General features: G+C 41.1%; 1 protein-coding gene across 1 annotated transcript; it reads left to right on the top strand.

Annotated features, from left to right (window-relative positions):
- On the top strand, positions 1–19,813 carry LOC133018186 (WD repeat-containing protein 37-like). Its single transcript, XM_061084503.1, has 21 exons — positions 1–18; positions 184–309; positions 1,874–2,029; positions 2,720–2,801; positions 2,898–3,088; positions 4,593–4,748; positions 5,439–5,525; positions 5,661–5,807; positions 7,016–7,051; positions 8,810–8,975; positions 9,417–9,512; positions 9,639–9,703; positions 14,171–14,306; positions 14,815–14,886; positions 15,065–15,109; positions 15,941–16,017; positions 16,139–16,379; positions 16,623–16,764; positions 17,080–17,214; positions 17,668–17,782; positions 18,241–19,813. Exons 1-21 carry the CDS (start codon positions 1–3, stop codon positions 18,370–18,372), a joined length of 2,421 nt encoding a protein of 806 aa, XP_060940486.1. The 3' UTR covers positions 18,373–19,813.
- The last annotated feature ends 3,136 nt before the right edge of the window (positions 19,814–22,949 follow it).

Below are 22,949 nucleotides of genomic sequence, written 5' to 3'. Positions count from 1 at the left end.
ATGTTCTGTCACGGAAGGGTAGGGAGGTGGAGGTGTGTTCTCTCTGCCTAGGCTTTCCATGTGTGCACCAGAGCAGAGAGACACCTCAAATACATTTAAATGAAAAACACATGTTTGTTTTGGATGGTTTGGAGTTGACCTGAAGCTCCTGGGTGTCTCTGTGTCCCGCTGTGTGTTTCTCAGGAGGTGCTGAAGGTGATGTGCACCATGGACGACCGCATCGTCCACGGACTGAACACCACCGTGCCCACAGTTTCCTTCTCAGGCAAAGTTAATGCCACGCAAACATGCAAACAACTGTATGAATCTGTGAGTGTGACGTACGAGACTGAAGTATAAACCTCCACAGTGTCCCTTCCAGAGTTTTCTCCACAATGCATCTGTTTACAAAAAACACCTCAAAGCTGTAAGATGTGAATTTCAGAACGACGACGAGGTGGAACTATATTCTGACATTAAGCGTTTACATAGCTTTGCCTTCACCGCTGTTAGCTGAGTCAGGACTGATAAGAACCAATCATGAAGTGAATGTTGATGAGTGGGTCATTGTCTTAAAATGTCTGCGCTTTTGCCCGTCCACACTACAGGAAGTGAAGACAGAAATAACACACAAGGAACAGAGACTACAAAATAAAACAGGAAACAGAAACACAGAGTGTGAAAACATGAAAACACTTTGAACATAAACAACAGAGCTCTACCAGATAAACAGAAAACACTTTTACAATTTACACTGCAAAATATAAACTGCCAGATCGTGACAATCGGTCAATGTAAACATGTTCCGGGGTATCGGGGGGCACCGTTGAGCCATTTTGCCACGCCCCTTGAAAATTCCTCCAGAATACTTACATTTTTACCACTTTCTTATTATCTGCAAATAGATAATGGTTTTTAGCATAGAATTTTAGCATGTTAAAGACCTCAAAAAGCCAATAATTTGCCTGAAAAAAAAATTATCCTTACAATTTCAATAGGGCCTCACTGTCTGTCAGTGCCTGTCAGGTTGTCATCCTTATTTCCATTGGGTGTTATTTTATTATCTTTTAAAGATCTGTTGTGTTACATTGTTCACATTTCCATCTTCTCACATTTCTTTCTCTGTGACAATCACTTACATTTAATGAAGTATTTGGTCAGAGTCATGGGACTAGATTTATACAGGGAAATGCATTAGTCACAGAAACCTCACAAACGCTGCAGTTAAAATTTAATGTAAAGAACTTCAGGTGATGGGCAGTAGTCTCTCTCTCTCTCTCTCTCTCTCTCTCTCTCTCTCTCTCTCTCTCTCTCTCTCTCACACACACTGGTAAATAACTCTTCCCATTTCGGACCACTCATCAAGGGTTGATGATACAAAACTTATTGTGGATACTGAAAAACACCCAGAGCTCTAAGACCCACGCTTCTGTTCTGCTGACTGGAAATCAAGCAAGACCGAAACAAGCATTGAACAGAGAGAGGCTGAAAGATAAAGGCTTTCCTGGAGAAATGAACCCCAAGTATATTTCATTTAGAACTTGTTAATAAATACTTTAATAACATGAACTAATTTATAATAATAACAATAAGTGTTCTCTGAGTGCCCCTGTCTGTGCTGGGCCTAACCCACCCACCCCCCGCCCGCACAGAAACAAAAGCAAGAACAAATCTGATTTATTCAATTATATTTTATTTAATTCACGGCATACACATTTTTTTTGACATTCTTCTTACATCATGAGCTACACTACTAAGACAGTTTATAATTAGATGTAGGTTAACATTGTTTGATACAGAGCCGGGTTAATGTGAGATTATTTGTTTTCAGTTCCATGGAAATCAAGATAAGGCAACACCACTGATACACCCACATGTGTTCATTGGAAAACAGGTGTTCAACCAAGACCGAAACAGGTATTGCAAGTTTACAGACAAAAGACGATTCAAAGCGCTTCACAAGTGCATGGAGGTGTTTTCAGGGGCGAAGCCAGACATTTTTGGTCCTAAGAAAGAAGATGATGCTGGCGTCATGTTTATGAGTGAGAAGGTGGGTTTCAATCCATCTGCTCTGATGTGTTTTCAAGTTGTGCATCAAAAATCCTTTGCAGTGGTAACCCAATAAAGTAAAAATATCACAGTAGGTTTTAGACTTAGCTTTTTTTTAGACTTGTGTATCAATAACAAAATGCAAGAAGGTGCACTGGAAACACACTTGGGGACAATCGATCATGATTTTCATAAAGCCTGTGAATTCAACACATGCATTGAAACCAAAACATCGAATCAACTCAAAATGAGGAAAAGAATGTTCACCTCAAACAGTAGGTTAGGTGAGTAATGGTTTTGAGCTAGCAATATTTATTTAATAAATTAACTTATTATTGGTTTGTAACAAGTCATTAATTTGAGATACTACACATCATTATATTTGATTAGTAAATCATTTCTTATCAGTTCCATGGAAATCAAGATGAGTAAACACCTCTGATACACCCACATGTGTTCATTGGAAAAAAGGTGCTCAACCATCAGAAATTCCTCCCATTGTCCTCAGATGTTCTGTCACGGAAGGGTAGGGAGGTGGAGGTGTGTTCTCTCTGCCTAGGCTTTCCATGTGTGCACCAGAACAGAGAGACACCTCAAATACATTTAAATGAAAAACACATGTTTGTTTTGGATGGTTTGGAGTTGACCTGAAGCTCCTGGGTGTCTCTGTGTCCCGCTGTGTGTTTCTCAGGAGGTGCTGAAGGTGATGTGCACCATGGACGACCGCATCGTCCACGGACTGAACACCACCGTGCCCACAGTTTCCTTCTCAGGCAAAGTTAATGCCACGTAAACATGCAAACAACTGTATGAATCTGTGAGTGTGACGTACGAGACTGAAGTATAAACCTCCACAGTGTCCCTTCCAGAGTTTTCTCCACAATGCATCTTTTGTCCTCCGTGCGCCACACCGATGATGGAGGCCCATCTGAGCAGAGACCAAGCTATCAAGGGCTGTATAGCCAAAACATCTGCGGTGGTGGAACAGCTGCGTGAGGAAAGAGCAAAAGACGGCGAGGACCTGGCAGTCCTCAAACAACTCAGGAAGGAGCAGACCAAAGTACGTCCTGTCATCTGTTTACAAAAAACACCTCAAAGCTGTAAGATGTGAATTTCAGAACGACGACGAGGTGGAACTATATTCTGACATTAAGCGTTTACATAGCTTTGCCTTCACCGCTGTTAGCTGAGTCAGGACTGATAAGAACCAATCATGAAGTGAATGTTGATGAGTGGGTCATTGTCTTAAAATGTCTGCGCTTTTGCCCGTCCACACTACAGGAAGTGAAGACAGAAATAACACACAAGGAACAGAGACTACAAAATAAAACAGGAAACAGAAACACAGAGTGTGAAAACATGAAAACACTTTGAACATAAACAACAGAGCTCTACCAGATAAACAGAAAACACTTTTACAATTTACACTGCAAAATATAAACTGCCAGATCGTGACAATCGGTCAATGTAAACATGTTCCGGGGTATCGGGGGGCACCGTTGAGCCATTTTGCCACGCCCCTTGAAAATTCCTCCAGAATACTTACATTTTTACCACTTTCTTATTATCTGCAAATAGATAATGGTTTTTAGCATAGAATTTTAGCATGTTAAAGACCTCAAAAAGCCAATAATTTGCCTGAAAAAAAAAAATCCTTACAATTTCAATAGGGCCTCACTGTCTGTCAGTGCCTGTCAGGTTGTCATCCTTATTTCCATTGGGTGTTATTTTATTATCTTTTAAAGATCTGTTGTGTTACATTGTTCACATTTCCATCTTCTCACATTTCTTTCTCTGTGACAATCACTTACATTTAATGAAGTATTTGGTCAGAGTCATGGGACTAGATTTATACAGGGAAATGCATTAGTCACAGAAACCTCACAAACGCTGCAGTTAAAATTTAATGTAAAGAACTTCAGGTGATGGGCAGTAGTCTCTCTCTCTCTCTCTCTCTCTCTCTCTCTCTCTCTCTCTCTGTCTCTCTCTCACACACACTGGTAAATAACTCTTCCCATTTCGGACCACTCATCAAGGGTTGATGATACAAAACTTATTGTGGATACTGAAAAACACCCAGAGCTCTAAGACCCACGCTTCTGTTCTGCTGACTGGAAATCAAGCAAGACCGAAACAAGCATTGAACAGAGAGAGGCTGAAAGATAAAGGCTTTCCTGGAGAAATGAACCCCAAGTATATTTCATTTAGAACTTGTTAATAAATACTTTAATAACATGAACTAATTTATAATAATAACAATAAGTGTTCTCTGAGTGCCCCTGTCTGTGCTGGGCCTAACCCACCCACCCCCCGCCCGCACAGAAACAAAAGCAAGAACAAATCTGATTTATTCAATTATATTTTATTTAATTCACGGCATACACATTTTTTTTGACATTCTTCTTACATCATGAGCTACACTACTAAGACAGTTTATAATTAGATGTAGGTTAACATTGTTTGATACAGAGCCGGGTTAATGTGAGATTATTTGTTTTCAGTTCCATGGAAATCAAGATAAGGCAACACCACTGATACACCCACATGTGTTCATTGGAAAACAGGTTTTCAACCAAGACCGAAACAGTCATTGCAAGTTTACAGACAAAAGACGATTCAAAGCGCTTCACAAGTGCATGGAGGTGTTTTCAGGGGCGAAGCCAGACATTTTTGGTCCTAAGAAAGAAGATGATGCTGGCGTCATGTTTATGAGTGAGAAGGTGGGTTTCAATCCATCTGCTCTGATGTGTTTTCAAGTTGTGCATCAAAAATCCTTTGCAGTGGTAACCCAATAAAGTAAAAATATCACAGTAGGTTTTAGACTTAGCTTTTTTTTAGACTTGTGTATCAATAACAAAATGCAAGAAGGTGCACTGGAAACACACTTGGGGACAATCGATCATGATTTTCATAAAGCCTGTGAATTCAACACATGCATTGAAACCAAAACATCGAATCAACTCAAAATGAGGAAAAGAATGTTCACCTCAAACAGTAGGTTAGGTGAGTAATGGTTTTGAGCTAGCAATATTTATTTAATAAATTAACTTATTATTGGTTTGTAACAAGTCATTAATTTGAGATACTACACATCATTATATTTGATTAGTAAATCATTTCTTATCAGTTCCATGGAAATCAAGATGAGTAAACACCTCTGATACACCCACATGTGTTCATTGGAAAAAAGGTGCTCAACCATCAGAAATTCCTCCCATTGTCCTCAGATGTTCTGTCACGGAAGGGTAGGGAGGTGGAGGTGTGTTCTCTCTGCCTAGGCTTTCCATGTGTGCACCAGAGCAGAGAGACACCTCAAATACATTTAAATGAAAAACACATGTTTGTTTTGGATGGTTTGGAGTTGACCTGAAGCTCCTGGGTGTCTCTGTGTCCCGCTGTGTGTTTCTCAGGAGGTGCTGAAGGTGATGTGCACCATGGACGACCGCATCGTCCACGGACTGAACACCACCGTGCCCACAGTTTCCTTCTCAGGCAAAGTTAATACCACGTAAACATGCAAACAACTGTATGAATCTGTGAGTGTGACGACCGAGACTGAAGTATAAACCTCCACAGTGTCCCTTCCAGAGTTTTCTCCACAATGCATCTTTTGTCCTCCGTGCGCCTCACAGATGATGGAGGCCCATCTGAGCAGAGACCAAGCTATCAAGGGCTGTATAGCCAAAACATCTGCGGTGGTGGAACAGCTGCGTGAGGAAAGAGCAAAAGACGGCGAGGACCTGGCAGTCCTCAAACAACTCAGGAAGGAGCAGACCAAAGTACGTCCTGTCATCTGTTTACAAAAAACACCTCAAAGCTGTAAGATGTGAATTTCAGAACGACGACGAGGTGGAACTATATTCTGACATTAAGCGTTTACATAGCTTTGCCTTCACCGCTGTTAGCTGAGTCAGGACTGATAAGAACCAATCATGAAGTGAATGTAGCTGAGTGGGTCATTGTCTCAAAATGTCTGTGTTTTTGCTCGTCTACACTACAACATTTTTCAAACTAAAACGGGGGCCGGGGTGTTTCCAAACTTCACCATTTTAGGTGAGCAAATATTTGGGAGAAGTATAAAGTAGTCACAGGGATGCACTACATCTACATCTACACTGTTGTGTAGATGTAGCATGAAACGTCCACTTTGTGACAGTGTTTATTAGTAGTGGTTTTATGTAGTTGCAACAAAAACAGTGATAGAGTCTGTTTTGACCTTCTTTGACTGTCTAAAAACCTAATGGAAACGTATGCAAATCATTTATTGTGTTTTAGTCCCTGTCTCAAACTGTGCCTACAGAACCAGTCTGAACTGTCTAAGGCAAACAGCTTAAGCTCTCCTATATACGTTCCTTGCATTGACTGTTCTCCATCTTCACCCTGAGATCCCTGTGACTCTCTGTGTTGATCCTTTCTGGAGAAGCCCCTATTAAAACACACCTAGACAAATTTGGTGTTCCAGCCTCATGTATTTTCAGATTTGCATTACAAGAGCGACAACAGTGAACCATGACATTTAACTCGGTTTCCTGCAGCCAATTATCTGAAAAGACAATAAACGGTGAATTCAGATTGACGACATGACTCTGCTTCCAGACCGGGACTGAACTCTGGAGAAACTCCAGACCTTCTCTGGACCTTCTCTGGAGTTGATGACATTTCTAAAAACTGCCGGATGCACCAATGTCTCATTAAAACGCAACTCTATGTATTTATGCTAATTCTTATTTTGAAGTTCATTTGGTATTTGTTCATGTGTCAGATTGACAGAAAGTAGTGTTTCTGTTGAACCCTCCAATACGTATGTGCTCTGTCGTAGCATCAAGCAAAACCCGCTCCTGTTTCCTGTGTCAGACTCTATGAGTGTCACAATGCATTTAAAATTAATAAGCACTCAGTCACTGTGACAGGAGCTGGATTTCTATCTGAACAGTTTTATCCTTTTCTCGTGACTGTCTCTCTCCACTCTGGTCCTTTTTGGTCCCAGTCCCCTGATAATCTGGAGTCTTTCATGAGAATGGAGGTAAGTTTCAGGTGTTGCGTCCCCGTGTTCGAGACATAAGTGTCACTCCCCTCATAGTTTCTAGAGCTAGCTCATTTAGCTTGGTTATAGATTAGGATTGATTGGTATTTAGTAAATGTGTTGTGTGGTCTGGATTTCACCTGAATCAGAAGCTTTGTCCCACTTTGCTTCACAGCGTTCAAGTCTCCGTCCATTTCCTCCAGAGCTGTTTCCAGTTTCATAATTTTGTCTCCGAAGGATAATTCAAAGCTCTGATAATAACCTGCCTCACTCATGAGTGCAAATGCGACTCCAGTTCCTCAATCTGCTGAATCTGCTTTCAACAATCTTTATTTAATTGTCCTTTGTCTGTGTTGATGTGTGTTTATTTGTATAACTATGTAACCCTGGAATGTCGTGCTGTCTCTGCCACGCCTCCCTGTGTCCTCCGGGTCAAATGAGGGTTAAAAACACACAGTCGGCCTCTAACTGAAGCTTCAGCCGTGCTACTGCTACGACTCTCTGTCCAAGCTCTTTGGCTTTGTAGGAACATTAATCCTCGTCCATACTAAGCCCTAGGCCGCCCTGGATGTGTGACCTCCTCTTTAGACGAGTTATCTGCTTAGAGCGCCCCCCCTGCCCACATGACCCGCACGTCTCAGCTCTTCTAGAGGCCTTGTCTGTCTCCTCCACATGTAAACAGTTGTGTCCTTGTAAATAATCCAGAGTTTAACTAAACAACAGCTGTTAGAAAAGACAACAGGGTCAGTGACACTTGTAATGGATCCTCCATGTTGTGTTCTACACTTGAAGCTGAGGTTTTCACCTGAAAGAGGCTCAAGCGATGAGAGCCTGACGAATCAGAGGAGGCTACATCGCGACAGCAAAGCGGTCGTGAGAGTCTCTGTTTCCAAACATCTTCGTTTCCGCCCAAGAGGTTTGAAAACAACACAGGTTTTATCAGCGTTTCCAAAAGTCTCTGTCTCAGCGGAGTAGTGTGGACGCTAGGGGTGGGGGGGAAAATCGATTCAGTAACAAATCGGGATTCTTGTGAATAACGATTTAAATCGCAATGCTGCCTCCCAAATCGATTTTTTTGTTAATTAAATTTTTTTTTTTTTTTAATTTTTTTTAAAACATATTTATTGGTTTATACCGGGGGGGATATATGGGGGGAGCAACATCACCCCAGAGCATGTTGACCAGCTCTTGTTTTTGCACAAGAATCTAAACACACCCAAGCACTAGCTTTGCATCGCCTACATGCAAACAACAATAGTCTACTTTTTGTTTATTTCAAAGTTTATATTTTAATTAAACTTTTATTCATTCTATTTAATTTACCTTTTATTTATTGTTTAAAAGTAGCCTAGGTGGCTTACATTTCTTAATCTGTCAGTTTGTGTGCAGTTGACAGGGGCTATACAATAATAGTGCACATTTTTATTTATTTTCTCTATTGGCTGCCCGGCAGTCATTAAGTTAATGTTAATATTTGAAATAAAACTGGTAAAGCTCTAAGTGAATTTGACTGTTGTATTTGAAGGTATGATTCAACATTTTTCCATGGTCCAGTTTTAAAAAACAAAAAAATAACCAAAAGAAATCCCAGGAAATTGTAATATCGAATCGCAATACATATCGTATCGCCACCTAAGTATCGTGATAGTATCGTATCGGGAGGTCCCTGCCGATTCCCGTCCCTAGTGGACGCCAGACGTATCTAGAGTGTGGCTTGAGCCTGAAACACCTGTGTCCTTCACCCTGACCTCTCCTCAGCTGATCAGCCTCTCACCTCCTCGGTGGAGATCCAGGTCGTTCACTCTTCTCCGTGTTGTCTCCCTGCAGGACTCCAAACTGCCCCTGTCTCTGAGGAGCAACCTGCTGGACCTGTTCAGCCAGATCGAGAGGGAGTTTGAAAACCTCTACATAGAAAACCTGGAGTGTGAGTTATCACAAATTGCAGAATGGCTTTGGTTTCAATAAAATATTTAATATTCTTGGTTTCTCGGTTATCATCACAGGGAGAACACAATTTACTTTAAGACTTTTAAATATATAAAATTTCCAACTGAGGGTTTCAATCAGAATTTAATCAAACAACATAAATGGTGTCATTTGTGAGATTTAGGTGAAAGGATATTCTGGCCAATATTGAATATGAAATAATCACAGGGATGTTTTCACTGGTGTTAAAATCATCTAAATTGTACGGATTGTTTTCTTTACCCGAGAATGGGCCCTTTATGTTTAAAGATTCAGTGTGTAGAATGTAGTGACATCTAGTGGTGAAATAAATAATAAACACTAGCTAACCAATGTGCAGCCAGAAGCTTCTCATTTCTGGTCAGTCTCATTTTGAACCTGTGACCTTTGACCTCCCCAGTACGCAGAGAAATCGAGACTCTGAACGACCGCCTGGCTCCGGACGGACAAACCTTCGAGGGAGCAGATTTAGCCAAAGGAGCTCTGAAAACAAAAGGTGAGCAGCACTCCACACTCCTCTGCCTCTTTATCATTTTGAACGGTGCATGTATCGTGAAATGTAAACAGTGGCTGCACCTATCTCTTTTATTAATTGTGTTATTTCTCTGACATTAACTCGCAGCGAGTCACAGCACGAGTCAGCTGTCCCAGAAACTGAAGACCACCTACAAGGCTTCCACCAGCAAAGTGAGTGGTTTATTAATTTCTTCTCATAACTTTTTTTGCAGGGGAATGAAGGTTTCGTGAATTAAATAGTGAAATGATTATTGTATATTTGTCACTTGTGTGTATAATCTGTTGCCAGTTCATCATCAGTCCTGCAGTAATGCCCTGTCAGCTTGTTTGGGAGGATGTATTTTGTGGTGAGAAGAGCCTGACTGATATGGATTTTGAGGATTGATGCCAATACAGATATATACTTTTATTTAAAAAGAGAGAGAGAGAGGGTGAGAATAAAAGTTTCCATATCAGCAAACAGAAACGCAGATTTGTCAGTAAGGCTCATATTTGTCGATTTCTATCACTCGAATGATAAGTCGTTCGGGCTCTTTAGATATTGTTTCCACTCTTATTGATGTAAATTATTATGTAAATATAAGTGTCAGTGCAGCAGAGAAAATCTTAATTGACTTTTTACTGAATACAAAATGGTTTAATAGGTTAAATTGGCCTCGTTGTTTTCCAGTAACACTTCTGAATGTTTCAGAGAAGAACTTGTGTCTCTCTCACCTTTTCTGCTCGTAGCCGCGTTCTAATTCTTGCCACGCCAGAGTAGGCGGAACCCGCAACTTCAGCAAAACCGGCTGGGAGTTGTGGGGCGGAGACTCATGGGTAATCTATTGATGATTTCTCCCCCTTGTGTGCCAATATGCATGAGCAGCCCAGCCAGGGGGACGACTCCCCCTCCCCACGAGACCTGGTCATTCAAATGTAGGAGTTCCAGCTCTTTGTTTCTGTGTGAGATGAAACTCGACCTGGTTTTCTCACTAACAGAACTTTTTCAGTTGCTCCCTTCATTTTGATTTGGCTACTTGTTGGCATTCACATACTGGTACACTCTGGAGACATCAAGAACATGAAGCAGTTGTTACCTTTATTAATATCATACTCATGTAGGAGGAGCCTTCGCTGACTGCTTTAGATCATGGCTTCATTTTGACGAGTGTGTGGTCTGCTGGTCGCTGCTTGGCCGTATCTGATTTAGCTTCTTTCATATCTTTTTTGGGCTGTTTACAGATATTAATCAGATATCGACACATCTTTTGTTCTTCAGGACATTGATCTTGAAATAAAACTACAGCAGTACTCAGTAGAGCGCATGCCTCCGCCACGACCCAACAGTTCCCTTAAAGGTGAATTATGAATCTTCAGTAAATAGGAGTTTCTAATCATAACTATTTAAAAAAAGGCCTTGTTGGATGACTTCATGGGATCATGGCAGTTGTTGTCATCGCTGCCATTACCAATGAAAGTCAACCTGACTGGACTCAGGTGCAAATCCTGTTCCCAGATGAGGTCATGCATTCAAGTTGTATTAAGCAGCAATCAGCTGCGAATAAATATACAACATAGGTCAAGTTGTTTTTGGACATTTTAATGAAGAACCTTTACATTATACATCTTTAATTTCAAACCAGCTGCACACACTCATAGATATCAGCCCCCAAAGTGTGCCTGTGTGTTTTCATCTGGCGACAGCGGTTGGAGACATCATGTTTTCCTGCATCCGCCCATCCCACTCTTGGGAAGGCAAAGTCTCAGGAGCGTCTTAAGGGAAGTTTCTGAGGCTGATTGATATTTATGACCGTGTGAAGTTTGCTGCAGCTTGATTGAATCTAATGATCTGATGGGCCTCGGCAGAGGAATGTGCTCGATTACGCCAAAACTACTTAACCGATTTCCATGACATTTTGTGTGGAGGGGTGACAGATCAGAAGAAACCTTTGAGTGGATCCAGGTTAAATGGGTTAAATTGAATGGGCTGATGCTCAGATCCTGAAGAACAAATGTGTTTCTTTCCAATCATGAGATTTTTCGCAGGGATTTAACATGTGACAGCTCACTTGCATCCATTGAGCCTTTAGCCTCTTTTCTATCACCCAGAAAACAAGTTGTTTTCAAAGACATCTACAATATAGATTTACTGTGAATCAAGTCAAATCTTGATGTGGCCATAGCAGACTACACACTGAAGGGCATTAACCGCTGGGTGCTTTATATTCACTGTTCACTTACCTTGAGCTTCTTTTGCAGTTCTTCATGTTTTCCCTGAACCTCTCAGTCCCTGTTGCTTCCTTGTTCAACGCAACACCAATAAACCATCCGTGTTTCATTTAACAAGTTCTGGATTCATCATCATTCTCAGCACAGCAGGAAACACTCAAGTTAAGGCCTTTGCACATAATCAGCAACGCAAATGAATGATGTGAATGAAATTACGAATGATTCCCAGGTGAATTTCGACGAGCCTGACTATTCACATTAAAGCTTGAGCGCCGAGCTGCAGAGAGATGTACTGGAGGGACGGGTGATGCTAGTGGAGGAGAACATGTGGAGTTTCACTGGTTCTGGAGCTTAAACTGTATCACAGCCGCTTCAGCACATAGAGAAGAAACTGCTGAAACAACTGGAACCAAGATCATAGTTTTTTTAGGTTATTAATTTGCTTTTAAACAGCCGTTGTCGCCTTTGGCTGGATCCCAGCTTCCAGTTGGCTACATCACAGCAGCTAACTGGAAATAAATGACTTTGTAAGTTGTTTATAATGTGATGTTGTCACAAACTCGCTGTCTGGTTTAATATGTACATGTTGGAAGCAAAACACTGGAAAAATTGACAGTCTGAAAAAATGTAATCTGCAATAAACCGTCCCAGAATCAGTGAAAATTCCCCACGCTGATGTGAAAGCTTCATTTGTCTGGATACAGTTTAGACAAATATGAATCACAGGATAATGTGCAAAGACCTTTACCTGTTAATCCTGGGTCGACTCTTCACTCATCTTCACATCATCAAACAAACCAAATGCAGCTTAGAGAACTCGTGCTTTGTGGAATGTAAATAAAACAAACATCAAGATGGGAAATACGTGCTCGTTGCATAAAGAAATGTTAATCTATTGCTAATCTGTGCTAACAACCAGCAGCCACTGATATGGTGTTTTTCATCATGTGATCTTAGTTGTCTATTTTTTATTTCTACTGTCGGTCGTTGAATATCTTTGGTTCAACAGATAATAAGGTGATGCTGTTCTCTATGATCTCCTGCTTCCTTTCAGTTGGAACTTACTTAGCAGCCTCTGTCCAAAACCAACCAAGAGTCCAGTTTGTATCATCCCTATCTTCAATGTAAACACCTCGACCACAACTCCTCTCGACTCTTAATAATCTTTTTCCGCTGTCTCACCGTAACTCAGTATTTTTTGCCCCCTCCAGATTTTTCTTTCTTGCGGTTTTGCACTTACAGTAATCCTGGTATGATAAAAGCAAGATGCAGTGTGTCTGCACCAGATCTGGGTTGATGGTCAGTGGTGGTGAATGTTTAAAAGCACATGGAACATTAGACGGGTGGCGTTAATGGCGACCCCACCCGTCATATGCCCCTGATGAGCTTAAAACAAACACTGTACCAACAAAGATCTTTTTGGTAAAACCTCTTGAACCCAGGACTGATATAAATAACGCAGTAATAAGCCAAAGCTTCTTAGCCCCGGAATACTACACGGCCCCGGCCGAGCAGCTTCTCAGTTCTGCTCCTCTGCTTCCTCCCTCCATCGGACCAGGGTTCCTACACAGCTCCGGAGAAGTCTGGGGAAGTTTAAACCCCTAGCATCTCAAAAATATGATTATTTATAAGTAGAAGTCAAATCTATAATGATGCAAAGTGTTGGGTCTTAATCGTAGAGTGTAAATCAACATGGACGACGCCTCCACTCCACTTCCGCCTGATATCCTGAAATGAAGCTGAAGCATCTAAGATGGAGTCAGTCTGTTATACACGCCCTCGACCAATCAGAAGCCAGTCTCAGCTGTCAATCGTTCAAGATTCAAGATTTTTTATTGTCAAATGAACAGAGATAACATGAAGTAGTCACTGTCAATGAAATGCTTGGGTCACACACTCTCTTTAAGCAATGCTCGGTAATTTCAACCCCAAAAAATAAAATAAAAATAGAAACATTTTAAAAAAGAATAAAATAGAATAACAATGAAATAGAATATCAAAAATTTAAAATAGAAAATAAAATATATACATCTTAATATATATCTTTACAGATGAATGTTCAATTTGTGCAGTAGTGCATCTCAGCCCATTTTTACATCATCAAATAATTTATAAAACCAAACTTATCAGAAACATGAAGACAAACAGTGATGAGATTTACCTCAAATGACAGAATTTGATTTAATGTGTATTTTAATTATGTCGTCCATCTTTATTTACACTCTATGGTCCTAATGCCCCCAAATATGCATCATTTACATTCTTCAACTCGACTATAACTTCTGTCAAAGTGATATTTAAGAATCACAGTAAAGTCAGACTTCACAACCCAAATGAGAGGAGGAGTTAGATTGTGTAGGAGCCCTGTCAGCGACTGTGCTTTGTGTCTTCAGGTGTTTGTGTGTTAATTTGAGTTTGTTGTCGTGTCAGATTGTTTCCAGTTTCAAAGCGACCACGTCCCGAGCCGTGTGCCAGCTGGTCCGGGAGTACGTGGGCCACAGAGATGGAATCTGGGACCTCAGCGTCACCAGGACTCAGCCGGTGGTGCTGGGTACAGCGTCTGCAGGTAGTCACTCATTTTATTATCATTATTTTACCAGTTCGGTCTTTGTCAGGTTTGGTTCATGTGCCTCTGACCCGGCGACTCAGTGGCTGAAGGAATTATGTTTTTGGAGTTTTCTGGTGAAAACAATATCTTAAGAAAGCCTTTAGGGGGATTTTGTTATATTTTGACCAGTTTTTACTTCTTCTCAAAACTTAATGGATCAGATTTCAGGGGTCAAAGGTCAGGGTGACCTCATGTGAAACTGGAAATGTATGATTGAAGCTGCTGTGACAGTAACTTCTCTCTGTCTTTTTGTTTTTGCAGCGTCTACATAGATTCAAATCTCACATTTATAGTCAAACCTAAAGATCTTTTATCTTATTTGACCGCTTGCTGAAAAATGTATTTCATACCAGATTTAACCACAAAAAGTGATGACAATTAATAATAAATGCCATTGCTTTTTACACTTTTTACCCTCCATTAGAAATGAAAACGTTATTTTATAATTTATAATGTCTTCCAACAGACCACACTGCGATGCTGTGGAGCATTGAGACTGGGAAGTGCCTCCTCAAATATCTGGGCCATCAAGGATCAGGTAAAGCTTAGATAGAAGTTATGAAACGTGTGCTTTTGAATTATGCCATGTTCTTTCAAGTGTCTCTAAAAAGGCCATTTCAAAATGTGAATCAGGAAGTGAAATGCAAATGTTTGTAAATGAAAGTAAATAGAATGTTGTCTGTTGTGAAGTAATACAGTTCACCATGTCTCCGCAGTCAACTCCATCAAGTTCCACCCGACTGAGCAGATGGCTCTAACAGGTGAGGAAACATCCTGAATATCCAATGTGGTATCAACACACACTTTCATTTTCAGAACTTTTATTTTCTGGAAAGACCCAATTATGAGCCATGCAGAACCTCCTGGTATTGATATTTAGATACATGGGATTTTTAATTTTGTAATAACATTTTACTGTACACGTGGAACTGCAGACACAAACAGAAGAGTGTCTTTACACAGCTGCTCCCGTGCAGATAGTTGTTTAGATTAGATTAGATTTCTTTATTTATCCACACAACGGGGAAATTCACTTGTTACAGCAAATAAGAGAAAACAGAATTTAAGTAACAGTGCCGAAGCAACAATAAAAAAGATCACAATATGTACACTACTAAACTACACATAATGAGAGTACAGAAACAAACAACCTGCAAAACAGACACTGTGCAAAAGCAGGTACTGGGGAGAAAGTGGAATGATGTAAGTGTTATTGTAATGAAAACAAAAATATTATAAGTAATATTGCAACAGTAGTGACCATGATACAGAAAATAATTAAAAAGTAAGTGACCATAATATAAATAATACTACAAGATAGCATAATGGAAATATAAATATTGCAATGTAACCATTATAAGTGACCATGATATAAATAAAGATGTAAAGTGTTGAATATTATTGTGCATAGTAGTGATCTGAGTAAAAAATACAAAATAAATAAGTGATAGTTTCGGACCGGTCATTTTGACCTGCACTGAACTCTGGGTAATCTTCTGGAATTATCCAGAGTTCAGAGAATGTCCGGACTCTGTTGTGTGGACATTCTCCAGAGTTCATGTCTTTGTCTTTGTCCCTTCTCCCCCCCTCAGCCTCCGGAGACCAGACCGCTCACATCTGGAGGTACCAGGTCCAGCTTCCCACTCCACAGCCTGTTGCTGATATGAGCGTGAGCATCAACAGCCTCTTTAGTTTGTGTTGCTGTGTTTCTCGAGTTTCTGATGTTGCGTGAGTTGTTTAAACGTCCGTCTCCCGTCTCATCCGTCCCTCGTCTGTCTCTTCTGCACCAGCAGCAGACGCCCTGTGAGGACGACGTGGACTTCTCGGATAAAGACGAGCCCGACGGCGAAGTCGAGGGTCCGAATGATTGTCCTTCCGTCCGCGTGGCGACCACGACCCTGCGGAGCCACCAGGGCGTGGTGATCGCTGCTGATTGGCTGGTGGGGGGCAAACAGGTGGTGACGGCGTCCTGGGATCGAGCCGCCAACCTGTACGATGTGGAGACGTCGGAGCTGGTTCACTCGCTCACTGGTAGGAGGAAGGAAAATCTTTCAGTTGGGAGGTTTTATTAAGAATTAAAACATTTGTTTGACTGTGAGGAACAAAATAATTCTGAAATGCAACACGGAGATTGAAGTAGTTTGCCTTGGAATCCAGCAGAGGGCGCAATAGTTACCCCACTAACTGCAGGGTTGCAACAAAAGGTCATTATTTAATCGTGTGTGTTTGCGTGTGTGTGTGTGTGTGTGTCTGCACGTGCGTGTGTGTGTTCAGGTCATGACCAGGAGCTGACCCACTGCTGCACACACCCCACCCAACGCCTGGTGGTCACGTCGTCCAGAGACACCACCTTCAGGCTGTGGGACTTCAGAGATCCGTCCATCCACTCTGTCAACGTGTTCCAGGGACACACCGAGTCAGTCTCACACACACAGACACACACACACACACACACACACAGATACACACAGACACACACACTGACAGACAACATGTATGTGAGGTCAAATACTATCCATAAACAGCCAAAGAACTACAACGTAGATGCATCAATGTTGTATTTGAATTTTTTACGTTTAAGTTAAGTTTTACTGTCTGAACTTTAAATACTGATTTGTTTTGAACAAGGTAAAACAGTTTTTGGGGATTCAAGAGGAAATAAAACATTTTGGTAATGGAAACCCATGGAAACACAGGTTCTGTTTCTCACCCGTGTCCTTGTGGTCGGCAGCACGGTGACGTCAGCTGTCTTCACGGTCGGAGACAACGTCGTGTCCGGGAGCGACGACCGAACCGTCAAAGTGTGGGACCTGAAGAACATGAGGTCGCCCATAGCAACCATCCGCACCGACTCGGCTGTCAACAGGTGTCACAGAACACAAACTCACTGTGGATGATTTTTAACACAGATTATTATACAGAACATTTGAGGATAATAAGATGCTCGAGGTGAAAAACTACATTGGTGGTTTAACTGCTGGTAACGTATCAGGTCAATAACCAGGTCGTCAAACTGAAGCATTCAGCACTGGTGGCAAATGCACTTTGTAGTTTAACGGCTGAAACTAACATTAATGTTTCTCATCAGTTTTCCTCTGTCCGACAACAGATCAAAACCCTAAAATAACGCTTGTTTGCATTTTTATTTGCGCTGATTTGTGGCAAAGAAAAGCTGATGTGTGAATTTATAATGAATGAATGGATTTGTTCATTCAAACTGTACAAATTGTGTAATCTTTTTACATTATGTGGATCTGCCTATGTTAGAGCATCTGTGTGTGTTACACTGTTGAGATGCTTGTGTGTTCCTCCTGCTCAGGATCAGCGTGTCGGTGAACCAGAGAATCATCGCTCTCCCTCACGACAATCGGCAGGTCCGACTGTTCGACATGTCGGGGGTGCGGCTGGCTCGCCTCCCGCGGACCAACAGACAGGTGAGTCAGTGGAGGAGACGCACACAGACACACACACACACACACAGACACACAGAGACACACACAGACACACAGTCAAATTAGCGAACTTCAGTATTTTTAAAGTATCTCCTCAAAAATGTAAATATAAAGTTTTGAGTGAATTCTAGAACGACCTGAACCACATTTACATCTGCAGTAATATTACTTTGGTGATTGGATTGCGATCTGGAGCTTGATCACATGACTGTGTAAAGGAATCACGTTCCAAAACATCTCCAAAGGTTTTCAGAGACACCTGAACACATGTTAATATGTAAGATAGTCGGACATTCACTCTCAACATTGATTTAATCCGTCACTGGACATGAATTCTGATTTGTTTACTCTCTTGTTTGTCTCACAGCGCGTAGCTCGCCCTTGTGTTCAGTGTGTAACAGTTGCTGTGTGTTTGTGTTTGTGTGTCTGTGTGTGATCAGGGTCACCGGCGCATGGTGTGCTGCTCGGCCTGGTGTGAGGACAACGCCTCCTGCAACCTGTTCAGCTGCGGCTTCGACCGGCAGGCCATCGGCTGGAACATCAACATTCCCGCCCTGCTGCAGGAGAAGTGACCTCCTGCTGTGAGCTCGCAGTGACACTCCACCCGAAGACAGATGCTCCATGACACCTGGGAGGGAACCAACAGTCTGGAAATCACCACCACTGATATAAACCCGAACAAAACTGTTTGTTTTCTGTGTGTGGAGGCGATTCCTCGACGTGAGAAAACAGAAACAAAACCCAAACTGGTGAAAAAAGCACAGAGTTCTAACAGGAGAGGAAGTGAGGCGCTGCACATCCTCTGCTTGAAGCTAATGAGACAACAAATCTTCAAGTTTGGCAGAAACAATCCACTAGTTTAATTAGTTATGGGTCCTTTATACCTGGAGTTAATATTCAATTAACTTGTTTGATTTGATTTGATTCCATAATGTTCAGTGAGAGTTCTGAGATCCACAGCGTCACATCTATAATCCACATTATACTAAGAAAAGCTTTTCAACGTGTTGTTGTGTTTGGTCAGGTGACAGTTAGTTGTGTCTCCTGCTCAGTGTGAAGACGTCTGTCTGAGAGAGTAATGCACCTTTTAGAAAAAATACCAGACGCTGTTTTAGAAAAGATAACTCCAGCTTCTGAACGTAGGAAGAGGGGAGAGTTATTATACTTTTCTCCTTTTAAGTGAAATTTGTCTGGTTCTTTTTCTGTGGTGACTTGGAAAAGATCGAACAAGATGTTTGTTAGGTTATTTAGACTGTAACTTCCTCCCGTTGTACAAAAATATAACCAAAATATCAGGGGGCCGCCATCTTGTGCTCTCTGATGTCATGTGGAGGCGGAGTCTGTGCAGGAGGGAGCCTCGGTATCGAGGTCTCGACCAATCACCACGTCTCAGCACATTTATACCATTAAATAACCAGTTGAAACCAAACTGGGATAAGATAAACTTCTGGAAGAGTTTCGTCCATATTTTCTTTTTACAGTTGATGATGAGTCATTAGTCCACAGAGAGAACTCGTGGTGAAAGTGATCATCGGTCCAAACTCCTGTCGAAGAAGTAGAACGGTCGAGTTGCTTTGGACACGTTGCACAGAAAAATAACACATTTTATAATTTGATCAAAACTTATTTCTAGATTAACTTAAAAGGCTTGATTCTAAATATGTCATATTTGGTGTCCAGTGTAAAACGGGTTTATAAAACCCTCTGAGGCCCGGCCTGGCTGTTGTATCAGTACTTAACACGATTGTTAAAAAGATAATAGCAATGTTTTTATTTGTAATTCATGGCAAAGCCCTTTAGTCGTTAGTGTTGAAACACTGTTGTGGGGATTGTGTCAGTGTCATGTTTGTCGTGGTACTTTAAAAAACAAGTCGGATCTCTGGAGGAGTGTCGTGATGCGTTCGCTGTCCCTGCTTTGCTTCGTCACTGCCATGAAAACACTGAACACGTGTTCAAGTGAATGGGAGAGGCTGAGATGATGTGTGTGTGTGTGTGTGTGTGTGTGTGTGTGTGTGTGTGTGTGTGTGTGTGTGTGTGTGTCTGGTGTTACAAGTCGATGTTTAAAAACGTGTTTTAATCCGTAGTGAGCAGTTTGAATCCGGACTGCAGCGTAGCCGTGGTGCGGCTGTGGTTCACACGTGTGTGTGGTTCAGCTCGTTAGTTGCCGTGGTAACACAAACAAGCAGTAACACAAACAAGCACAGTTCATGTCACAGTGATCACTTCTTCACTTCGTTCTCATTTTAGATTCTTGGAGCTTGTGTTGCTGGTTTGTAACGAAGCTGCATGGAAGGAGCCCGACAGACACGGGTTTTAGTCCGATTCTGATATTGGGAAGTAAAAACTTCTTTCAATATATATTAGGCGATAAAATAAACAAAAAATAAGACAAAATATGAACATGAATAAAGATCTTTTATGCTTCATTTCGTCTGTTATCTGCAAACGTAAACACAGATGCTGATATGATATAGATCTCATTTCAGACAAGTACATCATCTTTGGAGAAGTGGTCCCTGACCTTACTGCCGAATAACTTGATCAAAAATAGTCTCTGCTGCAATAAGAGGAAATACTTTGAAATTAATATTCGCTGATATGACTAATATCTGCAAACCGATGAATCCGTCGGGCTCCGGACGTGACGGACATTTCTCTCCTCCGAGGTTAAAAAAACAACCTTTTATTTCCAGTGTCGTTCATATGAAAACAATTAGCGAGCCTATTGAAATGTATTCCGAGCAATAGAGAATTCTCAGTAACGATTTCAGTGTAATAACACAGCGCTTGTCAAAAAGGCAAATGTAAGTTACAAGCTATAACCGTTTGTTGGTGGCTGTGTATTACAGCTGCAGCTCTTTAGTCAGCCTTTATATGACATGAGGCTACATTTCATATTTCTGGTTTTTGCAACGTTTAGTTTGTGTGAAGAACATTAAAATCTGTGTTTGTGTTCGATCTTTACTTTTTTACCAACACTGAGCCACTTTCATAATTCACCAGTTCCACGTGAGTGTTCAGTCACGCTGGCTCCTCGGTGTTGAGTGTTCTGTGTGATGACAGGTTGATGTAGAGCCGACGCCCACACATCAGTTCTCACAAGATAATAAAAAGATGAAACTGTTGATTGTAACTGGAACATGCGTCTGCTTGTGAAATCAAATAAACCATTGGTAGTGTTGGGATGTTTTCTCATTGAGTGGTTTCTGTGTGTGTGAGTTATTCTTTTGAAACCCAGTGATCACCATATTAACTCAAGTTCAATTTCTTCACGAGACACAGAAACTATCACAAATAAATCAATTTATTTGCAGTGGTAAAAATGCTCATGACCAATATAAACTACATTATCTCTGCGTACCGAATAATAAAAGTTCACATTTTATTAAATGTTCAGTAGAAATCCTCAGGAAACCTTCACAGAAACATTCAGAGGCGACGGACATAGAAAACAACTTCTACACAAACGACCTTTGGGATATTTGTTACTAAATTAATCATAAAAGCTGTAAAGGGAAGAAACTACATTTTAAAACCATTTTCTTAGGTTTGGTCTGGACTCCACTTCCTGTAATGTCCACAAGCTCCCGCTAGGCAGCATGTGCACATTACATCACTGTTCAAAATGCATGAGGGCGAAAACAAAATCAACACAATTAAAACGGTGAGCAACACAATCATGTAGGATAAACATTACTGACAACACAACAAACATTTTCAAAAAGAAACTGAACACATTAAAATAGGATTTATCTTAAGGGTCCTCACAGGTTTAAAAGTAGATGGAAGATAAAACTGGAAGTTCAACTGGTTTTTCTTTGGGTATTTTAACAGCAAAAATGACCTTTGACCTTTCATTCACATTAATTTCAACACATCAGGAGGATCTGTCCGTGTCCGATTGTTGATATTAGCAAAAACGTTCTAAATGTTTCTTTTAAAACTGACTTTGGACCATTTTCACCTCAATGTTTCTTCTTCTTGTGCCACCAGTTTATTTGGTTTATTTAGGATTTCATTTCTACGGATTAATAAACATATGAAACTAGAGGCCTAGCGCTCCGAGTGCCGAGGCTAGAGCCGTATCTCAGCATGTTCAACATAACGTCTTCCAAATCAGTTCCATGGTTTTTCCTTCTAACTAACAAACTAACAAACACTGAAGCGTAGCCTTCGTGGCTGAGAGGTAAGACGATGTTTAGAGCTAATTGGTGATACCGCGGTGGTTGAGGTTTAAGCTAGCCAGAGCATTAGCCGCCAGAGCAGAGCATAAACAATATGTTGCTCGATATCGAGAAGCTTTAGACCCAACTAGTGACTTTCTTTTTAAAAAAATCCAAATCTAACAACGTTTTAGAAAACTAAAGTTTAAACTAAAGATAGCTTGTTAACAAATAACAAATAAACTTGATTGATTGTTGCTCCGAACTTGTTTTATGTGTAAAAATAGCTGAAAACAGCACAACTGCTTTCTTTAGATGAAGTATGAAGTGATACTTCAAGGGACATCGCAGTTATACGATTTTTAGCAGCGCAGATCATAGACTCGATGGACAACTCACAAATCATCAGAAGAGAAGCTAAATCCTCTGGTTCGCCCCCTGGTGGCTTGCTGCATGAACCCTCCACCATGTCAGCAGATGGGACACGACCTGTATCCGGAGTGTTTTGGCCTCAGGAAGCTGAGACACGTCGTCCATCTTTACGTCTCTGGGCTCGGTTTCAATCACCATTTCTCACTCAAACAAAAACTGTTTTATTGGGAATTCGGATGCGTTCAAATACTGAGGGAATCAATCGTAAAGGGCTATCGGATTCATACGTAGACGCAGCAATTAGCGCATCTAGCAGCATTTAGAGATTTTTCTACCCGGCTAGCTAAATTATAAGTCTTCGGCAACACAAGTCCAGAGCTGATATTAGCATCTTTTAGGCTAAACGCTAACGTTACTCACGCAGAAGTCTCATCTTACTTCCTGCTGTGTGTCCTTTGTGCTCGTTTGAATGATAAATAATTATGTAAGTCGTCTTTTCTGTCGCAAGTCTTTCCGATCGAGGTTATATCGTAACCTCCTTCTTTATCCAGCGTCACATTCTTTGTGCTTCATCGATATGTAAACTCCCCCGACCTTCACGCTGACCTTCGGTT

This window comes from Limanda limanda, chromosome 13 (assembly GCF_963576545.1).
Source record: "Limanda limanda chromosome 13, fLimLim1.1, whole genome shotgun sequence".
Taxonomy (NCBI): Eukaryota; Metazoa; Chordata; class Actinopteri; order Pleuronectiformes; family Pleuronectidae; genus Limanda; species Limanda limanda.
The sequence above is the reverse complement of the archived record's forward strand: the minus strand, read 5'-3'. Positions and strand labels throughout refer to the sequence as shown.

Excerpts from the sequence above, each read along its gene's own strand:
- LOC133018186 (XM_061084503.1), top strand. Across the intron at positions 15,110-15,940 it reads TGAGCAGATGGCTCTAACAG|CCTCCGGAGACCAGACCGCT; the intron begins GTGAGGAAACAT and ends TCCCCCCCTCAG. Across the intron at positions 16,765-17,079 it reads GTGTTCCAGGGACACACCGA|CACGGTGACGTCAGCTGTCT; the intron begins GTCAGTCTCACA and ends TGTGGTCGGCAG.